At 40.6% G+C, this 12,292-nt stretch overlaps 1 protein-coding gene across 1 annotated transcript; it reads left to right on the forward strand.

The window, feature by feature from the left end:
• The first annotated feature begins 428 nt into the window (after nucleotides 1-428).
• SMIM9 (small integral membrane protein 9) lies at nucleotides 429-8,594 on the forward strand. The gene is made up of 4 exons (XM_007993187.3): nucleotides 429-576; nucleotides 2,203-2,443; nucleotides 3,502-3,631; nucleotides 8,161-8,594. The coding sequence occupies exons 2-4, from the start codon at nucleotides 2,302-2,304 to the stop codon at nucleotides 8,186-8,188; spliced, it is 300 nt and encodes a 99-aa protein (XP_007991378.1). The 5' UTR covers nucleotides 429-576; nucleotides 2,203-2,301; the 3' UTR covers nucleotides 8,189-8,594.
• The last annotated feature ends 3,698 nt before the right edge of the window (nucleotides 8,595-12,292 follow it).

The raw sequence follows: 12,292 nt of genomic DNA on the forward strand, positions 1-12,292 counted from the left end.
GTAGCTTATTCTGCAGCAAGATTATAAAAATATCCACTCATAGAATTTTCTATCATAAAAGTATGACAGAAAATGTCATATTTTATATATGATTTTATTTTTGTTTAGTCCTTGATCCATCTAGAATTTCTATTTTGCATAGCATGGCAAAGGGCTCACACCCAACATCATATTAAATAATGTCTTTTTCCCAATATGAAATGCCATATTTACAATCTATTGAAGTTCTATATATATGTTATTATAAGGCATAGTTAGATACCATGTGGTGAATAAAATATCTTAGAATTCTTCAAGCCTAAGAGGATACAACTACTGTAAGGATGGGTTTTGGTATAGCACAGATGTTTATACATAGACAGAAATTGATGTCTGTGTGCTTAGCTGTCGAATAAGGAGACTGGGGGAGAGTTAAATGTAATCGATGATATCATAAGGAGTCGTGGAATTCTATTTGGAACTTCAGAGACCTAAGGAGAAGACTGACCAGCTTCTTCTGAAGACTTCTGCCCTCTAAAGACTAAGGCCTAATTCCACTGGTTTCTTTGAATTCCGTGGTGCTAAGTCCATTTTCAGGTAAGTGGTTTCCCACTGGATGTGGGTCTCTTTAAGCCCTAGCAAACAGTAGGTGAGTGTATCAGTTATAAATGTCTTAAGTAATAGGAGGCCCAAATTATAATGGCTCAAATAAGAGTATATTTTTCTCATACCATGTAGTCCAGAGGTGAGGAGCTACAGGTGTTCGTTTAGTGGCTTGAAATTGTCAGAGCAACTTCAGGCAACATTTCTTAAACAACATTCAAGGCAGCACCATCTCTTTTATCAAGACAGCAAAAAGCCTTCCCAAAAGCTACCCATCAGATTGCCCTTATGTTTCATTATCTAGAGCTATGTCACATAGCCAAGCCTAACTTCAAGGATGGCTGAGAACGAGAGGATTCAGCTTTTTCAGCTTATCTAGTTGGATGTAGTAAATGAAAAACGGGTGGGAACAATATCCGCCAAAAGTCACCATTCATTCAAAAAATATTTATTGAGCACCTGGATACCCTATGTGCTAGGTACTGTTTAGCAGTGAACAAAACAGACAAAAATCCCTGCACTCATACAGCTTACATTATATTCAGGAGATACATATAATAAAGTAAAGTAAAATATATTCTACTAGGTTCTAATGAGGTTTTGGAGAAAAATCAAGCAGGTAAGACAACTAGGAAGTTTGTAGGAGGGTGGTACAATTTTAACAATGGGATCTAAGGAAAATCCTCATTGAGAAGGTGATATTTGAGTAACCAAAGGAGGTGAGAATACCTGGGGGAAAGGCATTCCCTGGAAAGGGAAAAGCAGGTGAAAAAGCCCCAAGGTAGGAACACGCCCAGCTTGTTCAAAATGAAATGAGGCTAAGTTGGAGTGATGATCAAGAGGAAACTGGTAGGATATGTGGTCAGCAGTAACTAGGACATAATCTGACCTACAACTTACCAAGATCTCTTTGACCACTCACTGGAGAAGAGGCTTAAGGGAGGCAAGGATGGAAGCAGAAAGACAGAGATGATGGTAGGTAGCAGTGGAGGTGGTGTGAAGTGGCAGGATTCTGGATACGTTTTGTGAGTAAAGGTGACTAGACACTTCTGATGGATAAAGTGTATGAAAGAAAAAGAAGAGTCATTGTATGTAAACCTAAATAAACATTTACTTTTTAAAGCAATATAAAAGTTTGTTACTTGAATATATAAAATATATTATGGAGTTAAAAATATATAGATATATAGAAATTTATTATATTTGGTATCTAAAGTAGTCAAATTCATAGAAACAAAAAGTAGAATGGTGGTTACCAGGACCTGAAGGGGAGGGGTAATGAGGAGCTGTTTACAGTTTACTGTTTACAGTTTTCCAAGTTGAAAAAGTTCTAGGGATCTGTTGCACAACAATGTGAATATACTTTTTTTGGCCTGAACAGATGAAACAGTTTCTACTAATTGAGTTGGGGACGATTGAAAAGGTATCAGGGGTAGGAGGGAATGTCAGGTATCTGACCTGATAGAGGTTTTGTTTTGTTTTCTTGGAGGGGATACATTTTGCTTTGGAAAGTGACCATTTTCAGGAGTCACCTGTGTAAGTCAGTCAATTATCCTTATGTTCGTGATGGTGAGAGGATTTTTGGAATATGAACTAAACCATCATTGTCTAACTTTTCAGACAGAGTTTCTGTGGAAAGAGCTACGGACAAAGACATCTCTCCTTGGCGGAGTGAGCTAGGATTACCATCTCTTCAGCCGCAGCTGAAGGCGGGCATCCATGGAACCCCAGAAGCTGCTGATAACTGGATTTCTGCTATACTCTCTAACTTGCCTCTTGTTGGAGACAGTAGCTTCCTGTCCTTCGCCTTTGTCTGCCTTGGGAATACAAGAAAAAACAGGATCGAAACCACGCTCAGGGGGTGTGTTTGCTGTTAGGATGAATGTTCCTTTCTTCATAGGACTTAAGATTCATGTTTCAGGTCAGGTAAAATGAATTTCATGTTTAAAAAGAATGTTCATAGGAAAGCAAACTATTCTGGTTTGGTTCAATTTAGTTCAACAAGCATTAACCTACCTACTATGTACCAAGTCCTTTTCTGAACTACATGGATTAGGAATTGAACAGCCTCTGTTATGAAGGAGCTCACGGATAGGCAGACAAAGCCATAGATGCCAACCTTCCATGGAGCATGATCAATGTCCCAGCGGACAAGGGGATAATTTAAACTGTTTTTGGGGAGGGGTCAGGAAAGACTTGACAAAGGAGGTGAAATTGACAATAAACCTGATGGTCCACTGATCCACAATCTAGGTTCCAACATGCACACACATGCTATTCAAGTGTCTTGCTGGTTAGTGGTGAATCCTCTCAACTCCATGCTGCAGACACTTTCATTTTCCCCTACTTCTTTCTTTAGGGTCAAAGCACTGTACTTTCCTCCCCCAGTTGCTAATGAAAAGACCCAACAGTCCGAGCCTTACATTGATCAGCAAACTCCCCCTAGAGGTCCTTATTCCAGTTGCCCTGGCCCCTTCCTCCCCTGCTCTTAGGGCTGGTGGCCTTCTCCTTTCTCTTCCTGGGATACTCCCTTCCCTCAGCCTCCTGCAGGACTCCCAGAGATATACTCTAGGCAGCAACACTTTAGTAAAGACTTTCTTGTTATCAATTCATGCTTCTCTTTCAAAAAGTACCCAATATACTCGAAACAACCCTTAAGGTATCTGAAACAACAATTATTGATCCTATTTGACTTACAAGGAGGCAAAAAATTATATCCATCTAAGGATACTTTAAAAACAAATGTTTGCCCTTTGAACATCTTACAGCCAGCACAGCAAAGTAGTTTAGGATATGGGCTCTGGACAACTATAAGAACATGATATCTGGGACAACTATTTGAACTGGAATTTGGATTCAAACGCCAGCCCTATCATTTACTTGACCTCTCCTCAATGAACATCTATGCTCTTTCTGCAGGTAATGACAGGTCCTGGCTGAACAACTTCAGGGATTACTTATGGCAACTTATCAAGAGTGCCTTACCTCCAGCAGCCATTGTTGCTTTTCTTCTCACCTCAGCACTAATGGGGATCCTCTGCTGCTTCACGTAAGCTTCTGCGGGAAGAAGAGACGAGGAGGAGAGAGGGAACGTGAAGGGGGGCGGGAACAGAAACAGGTTGCTCACCAGCCTGCATATCTGTAATTAAGGAAAAGTTTTAAGAAATTCAATTCTGGGAGGAAAACTGTGAAAGGTCATGCAACCCCTTTTTAAAATGTCTTCTCTACTTTCTCTTTTGCTTCCTCCAACTTGCTCCATTTGTTACCAATGACTGACAGGCCACATTTAATGACCAGTGTTTACAACTGGTCATTTCTTTTATCAACTTTATTAACTCCTAATTTTTCTTCCCTGTGGCTCAAGAACTATACATAGAAAATATATAATTAGTTGTGCTCTCAATTTCCTCAAAATTTACCTTAATATTTATCTACATAAATCATATGAAGCCAAAAGAATCCTGAGGAAAACAAAATAGTTGAGCTAAATTTTGTTAATTCAGTCAGTATTTACCAACAAATGACTACTTGCCTGTCTGTGTGCTGGTTGCTAGAAAGACAGAGAAAGAAAGCAATTAAAAGAGCTCAAAAATCTAAGGAAAGTGGCTGAGGATAAAGATCAGATTAAGGGTGTGGCATCACCTATGGCTCCTGTAACCTCGAAATGATCACAGGATCAAGAACTGTGTCTAGGAAGCAACCTTGGATGTGGTTACTGGCACATGGAACTGATTGGAGGCAAATAGATTAGATGTCAGCTAAGCTTTTGAGAGAAGCTTATTGCCAGAGAAACCATAAGCCAGAACTAAATGAGCCATCAGTTGTGAACAATAGTTAGGCCTCCAACCTTCCATGAAAAATAAGGACACCAGCTTTGAAGGTCCCAATATTTGCTTCAGAAGAATAATGGATCAGAAGAGCCTCCCAGAGAATGGACAAAGGGCCACAGAGCCACCCTTTGAAAGCAGGATTTGGGCCTAATCGATGCCTACCCACCAGGACTCCAGGATTGCCACAGAGCAATGACTGCTGTATGTCTCTCATTCTTCCTCTTTTCAAATAGGAATGTTTATGGTGCTTATCCTCTTCCTGTTCCAACATTATTCTGGGTTGTAGAGATCAGGAGCAGATCACTTAACCAAGCAGAGCCACCCCCAGACTTGAGAGAACTCAGCATCACCAGATACTCTGGACTTTGAGCTGGACACAGTGATGAATGAGATTTAGTCCTGAGGAAAGGGTTTGCCACAAGTCAGGTATTCTGAAAGTAGACAGGGAGACCAGAATTTGGCATTCAGGGTATTATTAATGATCAACGCCTGTGGAAGATATGGGGTGGAAGGGAGAAATCAAACTGTCTTGCAAGCCCAACAAAGACTCAGTCAGCCCCATCAGAGTTGTCCCACATGGCTGAAATGGCTGGACCTCTCTAACCCCACCTAGATCATTCACTGGATGTGGGCTGTTCCCAGAAAGTACATGGAAGCTCTCTGCAGCTGAGGCAGCCTCTGAATGAGCTAACAGGTAGAGGCTCTCTGCTGACAACACTCTCAGCAGCTAGGGAAATAAGGCCTTTCTCAAGCGGAAATATGGGTGGAATATTTCCATATGCATGACAGGGTGGCTGTGTTCCACATATGAAAAGAAAAGTGAAACAGATACTGGATGATCAGAAAGACAGACTGTAACAGAGACTGGCTATTTGTTCAGCAATCCTGTTCCTTCTTCCCCAAGCACAGAGTAACATTATATTCCCAACCTTCCTTCCAACTAGGCTGGGACCACAGTACTGAGATTTGGCCAGTAAAATACGAGCAAAAGGAATGTATGACATAAAATGTCTTGCACATGTGTCCATGCTACCTCTCTCTTTCACATATGCATGGCTTCGACTGAAGGACTCTAAGGTGGTGAAGCCACATGATGGAAGGAGCTGGGATCCCTGAATCACCTCATGGAGGAGAACTTAACCTACATCAGAATGAGTCATGAGTGAAGGATCAATTTTATTGTGTTAAGCTACTAAGACCTCAGGACCGTTATAGCAGCTGAATGTCCCTGAATAGTATACCTAGCAACCAACCAAGGAAGCTGGAACTGAAATAAGATATGTCTGGTTCCACATCTTTGAAGTCACTGTTACTCAAACTGTGGTCGGCAGGTAAGCTGCATCAAAAGCATCGGAAGTATTGGTTAACCATGCACATTCAGAGGGACGTCTGTGAAGATAAGGCAGACTATATGCCAACAAAAATAATTCCTTCTTTGAAGTAGATGGCTTAACCTGAAGAGAAAAGCCAATAAGCCCTTGCTGGGAACAAGCAAGCTAACTAGTGAAAGAAACATTTCTGGACCCAACTGGGCACCAAGTAGAAGCCTAACAGATAAATTTGAATGAATAAGCATATAGGCAAGCCATATTTGTAAGAAGCAGTCTGTTGAGGCAAGAAGATAAAGTCTGAAACTTCTTTATGCTCAGACCTACAGCTGCTGCTCTCACTTGGCTGGAAAGAAGTAAAGGCTACAAGAGCTCACACATACCTCAGCATCATGAAGATAATTTGTTAGTCTAAAGTATAGCGCTGGTGACTTGTGCAAATCTCCTGTAAATAACTGGTCCAGTAAGAGTTTATCTCATTCAACAGGAAACAGCACCAGATCTATACTGAGTTACTGTATGGAAAAGACAAGAAATATATAAGCAAGAAATGGCAGATGAGGAATACTCACTAGAAAAATATCTCAGGGCAGATAAAAACTGTGTACTAACATATTGCCATAAATTCAAAACATTTGATACAAAATATAAAATAATAGCTAAGGTCGGGCATGGTGGCACATGCCTGTAATCCCAGCACTTTGAGAGGCTGAGGCGGGAGGATTGCTTAAGGCCAGGAGTTCGAGACCAGCCTGGGAACATAGCAAGACCTCATCTCAATAATAATAATAATAATAATAATAATAAAAGCTATATGCAGAAATAAAACAGGGCAGATAAGGTATACTAAAACAAAAGGAGAAGATGAAAATTAGATGGAAAATCCCAAGAAAAATGTAAAAGACAAAAAGTAAAACTATCGCCAAAATGAGGAACCATGAAGAAAGAGAGACATTGGTACAAAATATGAAAGAAAATATGGAAAACAGGATTACATAGGCAAGCAGTATTAAACAGTTTGGTGAAAGTAAGATTAGAGAAGAAATGGTAGATATAGGAGGCACAGAATGATTTCTTTGATTAAGAGAACCAAAATAATCCAACAGAAGAAAAAGTTATAATTTTTTCTTTTTTTTTTTTTTTTTTTTTTTTTTTTTTGAGATTAAGTCTCAGCTTGTCACACATGCTGGAGTGCAGTGGCGCCATCTCAGCTCACTGCAACCTCTGCCTCCCGGGTTCAAGCGATTCTCCTGCCTCAGCCTCCTGAGTAGCTGGGATTACAGGCACGCGCCACCACGCCTGGCTAATTTTTGTCTTTTTTGTAGAGATGGGGTTTCACCATGTTGGTCAGGCTGGTCTCCAACTCCTGACCTCATGATCCACCCGCCTCGGCTTCCCATAGTGCTGGGATGACAGGCGTGAGTCACAGAGTCTGGCCAAGTTATAATTTTTTAAGTGTTGCAGGAATTAAAGAAGACTGAAGTCTGTGGTCATAAAGGACACATCAATTCCCAGGAAAAATTGGGACTTGGTACTGGGCACATAGTAGACTCTCAGTAATACTTGTTGATTTTTAATTAAGACATTTCACAGTGAGGATTGCAGTCTTTCTGTGCCTCATTCTTCCTCCTCTATACTCACCTGTATATACCATTAGCTGCAGCTGTAATGAAGGCTTAAGCTAGCTGCTTATTACCTGAGGCACATGAAAGCTTGGCTAATCTCCCAGCATTCCAGAAGCAGAGGTGGCAATCAGGAGGACTGACAGGCTCTAACAAGTCCAAAAAGATATGTGTACAAGGAATGTTTAGTATGGTTTTCAATAGTGAAGAAATGAAAACTTAAATGTCCATCAGTCTGGGGCTGGCTAAAGAAAGCATTGCACATTCATACAATGAGTACTAAGAATAATTACACGGAAAGATATTCATGAAATATCATTGAGTGGAAAAAACAGATTATAACAGAAGATACATAGTTTAGTCTAATTTCTTTTAAAAAACTAATCATATAGGGGGAAAGCCTCTAAGAACCTTACCGAAGTATTACACATTGGTTATCTCCTTGTGGTAGTGAGTAGATTGTTTTATTATTATTGGTGGTGGTGTTAACTTTTTTTTCCCCATCTAATTGCACTTTCTGATCTTTCTACAACGAGCTATATTGTTTGATCAGTTCATTTTTTAAAAGATACTTTAAAAACGAAAGAAGAAAAACTACCTAACCATACTTATACCACTACCTCCAAGCCCCACTGTACTGGAAACACATTCTGCTTTTTCATCAAAGCATTTTGTTTGTATGGAATTATTTGGTTCATATTAAGAGAAAAAGTGGTGAAAAATCCAATCTTTGAAAAAGGTATATAATTACATAGTAACTCTGTGCAGAGCATTTACCATTTTATCTTCTTTTCCCAGCATTCTTGTAGTTGACCCAGTCCAGTGAAGAACTAGAAGATTCAACAGGGCACATATGGTCTCTTCGGTTGGACTCCAAAAGAGTGGGGCATTTGCTATCTGCTTAAAATGAGGAAGTATCTATCAGTTAAAATTAAATTGTCTTCCAACTTGAATTATCTTTGCCTTCATTTTCTCCTTCAAAAGTTGCAATTTTAAAATGTGAATATCCTTATTACTGTTTTGGTTATAATAGTAACACATATTTATTGCAAAAAAAAGTTGAGAAATACAAAGAAAAGAGTAAGTTTTCATAATTCTAGCACCCAGAAATAAACATCATTAACATCTTGATGTACCTCCCTTCAATTTTTTTCTATATATGTATTACAAGTTTTCCAAAGTCTGTTCTGTGAAACAATAGTTCTGTTTTAATAAAAGTCACAAAACAATGAGGGCCCTGTGGTCAGTTATGTTTGGGAAATGCTGGATTAAACACATTTAAACCTATTTTTCTTTGCTCCAGGACTTCTAAGAACTTTTAACAGGCTAATATTAATCTCCACAAGTGAGTATAATATATAGCATTTCCCAAACTAATTTAAACATGAGATTTTTTTAATGTAGTGGATATGACATGAGTCATTTAACCACCTCCCTATATAATAATTATTTAAGGTGTTTCTATTTATTCAGTATTATAAATGTAATACAGGTAATATTATTAAAAATTATTGGCCAGGTGCAGTGGTTCACGCCTGTAATCCCAGCACTTTGGGAGGCCGAGGCGGGTGGATCACCTGAGGTCAGGAGTTGGAGACCAGCCTGGCCAACATGGTGAAACCCCATCTCTACTAAAAATGCAAAAATTACCTGGCCGTGGTGGCGCGCCCCTGTGATCCCAGCTACCCAGGAGGCTGAGGTGGGAGACTTGCTTGAACCTGGGAGGTGGAGGCTGCAGTGAGCTGAGATACTGCCATTGCACTGCAGCCTGGGTGACAGAGCAAGACCCTGTCTCAAAAAATAGATATATTAATTTGCTTTTCCTTTTTGCTGTTCTGAGTTTAAAATCATTCATTCAACAGACACTTGTTGATCACCTACTGTGAGACAGACACTGGACAGGTAACAAACAGAAGGGGTCTTGCTCTGTCACACAGGCTGGAGTGCAATGGCACCATCTAACCCCCCTCCCCACCCCCCGCCCAGCTCTTGTGGAGCCACCATGCTAATGTGAGGATTCAGATCCTTCAAACAGCCACATGGTGCTGAGGCAAGAGCATCCCTAGCATATTTGAGTGGTAGCAGAAAAACCAGATTAAGCGAGGGGCAGAGCAGATATTGTGAGCCATTGAAAGGATTTAGGCTCTTCCTGGGGGCCATAGCAGGGGCCAACAGAAGGTTTAGATCAGAGGAGGGATGTGAAGGGAGAGCAGATGGGATTTGATTAGGATTTGGATGAGGTGAGAGAGAGAGTGAGGCTTCAAGGATGCCTCCCAGGTTCTTGGCCTGAGCAAATGAAAGAATGGGGTTGTCATTTGTTGAGCTAGAGAAAACTGCAGGAGGTTAGGAATTTACTACAGAGAAAATGCAAAGAGAAAGAAAAACTGAAGTGATATTCTAATTGATGCTGACGTGAGATCTAGTGGGCTGCCACATGGCCTGTCATGTGGCCTGCTGTGGCAAGCCAAGGTGAACTCAGAAAAGACTTCGAGTTTTGTTTAAGTCCAATGTTTCCTTATTGACTGTCTTTCTGGATGATGTGTCCACTGTTGAGAGTGGGGTGTTGAAGTCTCCATGTTGCTGTCAATTTCTCCCTTGGGTTCTGTAAATATTTGCTTTATATATTTAGCTACTCCAATGTTGGGTGCATACATATATATATATATTTACAGTTGTTACGTCTTCTTGATGGATTGACCCCATGAAAGGAAAATAAATCTCCCCCAAATGACCAAGCCAAAGGGAAAAGTCAAGCTGGGAAGTGCATTAGGCAAACCTGCCTCCTATATAAAATAACTACAAATATATTTTTTTAAAGCTATATACCTTCCTCACAATTTTCCCATGAAGAAATTCCTTGTAAACAAAGGGCAGGCAGAACTCAAAGTTATCCCTCTGCTCACATGAGACAAATGCATATCTGATTGCTTCCTTTGCCCTATTGTTTCACAAAGTCAGACTAAAACATAAGTGACTATTCCTGCTCTCACATGTAAATTGTGTATTAAGTGAAAGGCTAATCAGAAACTCAAAAGAATGCAACCATTTGTTTCTTATCTACCTATGACCTGGAAGCCCCCTCCCCACTTCAAGTTGTCCCACCTTTCTGGACCAAACCATTGCATGTCTTACATATACTGATTGATGTCTCATGTCTCCCTAAAATGTATAAAACCAAGCCTTAGGCACATGGCATCAGGACCTCCTGAGGCTGTGTCATGTGCATGTCCTTAACCTTGGCAAAATAAACTTTCTAAATTCACTGAGACGTGTCTCAGATATTCGAGGTACACATTTGGTGACCACAAAGAGACTGAGTGGAGGTGGCCCTGACCTTTGACAAATCTCCTATCAGTACTTGGTACCAACTTGAGCTCAAACCAATAGAACAATTTGCTGAGGCCTGGGACCTCCTCTCCCTCCAGAGAATCCCTCATCTCCCAAAATTTGGTTGAGATCTAAAGTTTATTTTGCTGTACAACTAGTTTTCTGGAGTTTTGCTTGCTTCCAACAAGGCAGGCAAGTTTTCCTGCTTCCATGACAATGAAAGGCAGATAACTGCATTCTGGAATTTGAGCTCACTTCCAACAGGGAAGGTGAGTTAGAGTTTTTCCTGCTTCTGGGATGGTAGAGAGCAGTCTTCAGCCTGAGACCCACTCCTAGGTAAGAAGTTGAATTGGAGTTTTGTCTTGGCTAAAGTTATGGTTAACAGTCAGCTGGTCTTAATTTCTCCTTACCATTAGAGGACTCAGTAATCATATTGTTGGGGTTCTTTTGTTGTTTGTTCCAGTATTTCTCCCATCACATTTGGCCAATTCTACTGGACTTGGTAAAATCCGAATGAGAATTCCAAATAATGGGTAACAAGGTATCTCTGAATTGGCTAAAATTCCTTGCAGCTGCAAAAGAGAAAAAATGACCAAACATGCACTTGCTTTGTGTGTTCACTCCCTGTCTTAAAAAAATAATTGTTCTTTCATTTACTTTTCTTCCACCCTACTCCTCCTTCTCTTCTCGCCATCTTTGGTACCAAGAAGAATCTAAAGAAGGCATCTAATGACTTTAACCCTTTAAAGAACTCAGGACAAAGACACCATTCACTCCTCTGGGGGTGTTCTGTTTTCTTTGTGGAGTTTCAAGAGTCATGGGCAGAGTCTTGTTAGGTCTAAAGCTCTCCTCTCCTGTATTGCATTACCTGATCTCTTTGGCTTTTGGGGGTGAAGTGGCTACGTTGTCTGGGGTATACACCCTGGGGTTCGTTGTCATGCACCAGGAAAATTTAGGACATGGACACACACAAGGAGTTTAGGAGCAGAGGTTTAATGAGCAGAAGAGAAGAGAAAGAGAGCAGTTTTCTCTATAGAGAAAGGGGTCTCCCAGTGGAAAGGACCAGCAGGTGGTGGATGCGCCAAATTTTAGTCAGGTTTGAGGAGGCGGTGTCTGATTTACATAGGGCTCACAGATTGGTTCGATCAGGTATGATGTTTACATGGTGCATGGGGAAGGCTGGTGGCCCCAGCTGAATATTATTATGCAAATAGACTTTCCAGTTGATTAGAGCCGTCTTGCCTCTCTCAGTCTGCAGCTGGACTTTACAGGCTGCTCTTTGTTAGAAAATGATTTGGGGCTGCTTTTCATTAAACACAAAAACCTTACCCCATACCCTTACTATCTGCCCAAGTGATTTCTTCTTAAGTCCTGTATCAGGGGTACCAGAGATTACCTTGTGCTGTGAGAGGATTTGACCTTGGCATGTGTAATAGCAGACAAGAGCTACAGTTAAAGGTGGCCGAGGACAGTTTACAGAAAGTGGTCTTGGCTGGGTTTTTTTCCTCCTAGGAAGTTGTTTAGGATCTCAATTCTAATTCAGAGGTACATTCTAAAGAGTCTTCTCTGTTGCCTTTCTCCCGCAAATTAATGTCCATTGGCT

The sequence above is a fragment of the Chlorocebus sabaeus genome, chromosome X, assembly GCF_047675955.1.
Source record: "Chlorocebus sabaeus isolate Y175 chromosome X, mChlSab1.0.hap1, whole genome shotgun sequence".
NCBI classification, from domain to species: Eukaryota; Metazoa; Chordata; class Mammalia; order Primates; family Cercopithecidae; genus Chlorocebus; species Chlorocebus sabaeus.

Coding starts and splice junctions, on each gene's coding strand:
- SMIM9 (XM_007993187.3), top strand. CDS start 2,302: ATGGAACCCCAGAAGCTGCTGATAACTGGATTTCTGCTATACTCTCTA. Junction 2,444..3,501: donor ATCGAAACCACGCTCAGGGG/GTGTGTTTGCTG, acceptor CTCTTTCTGCAG/GTAATGACAGGTCCTGGCTG. Junction 3,632..8,160: donor GGGATCCTCTGCTGCTTCAC/GTAAGCTTCTGC, acceptor TTCTTTTCCCAG/CATTCTTGTAGTTGACCCAG.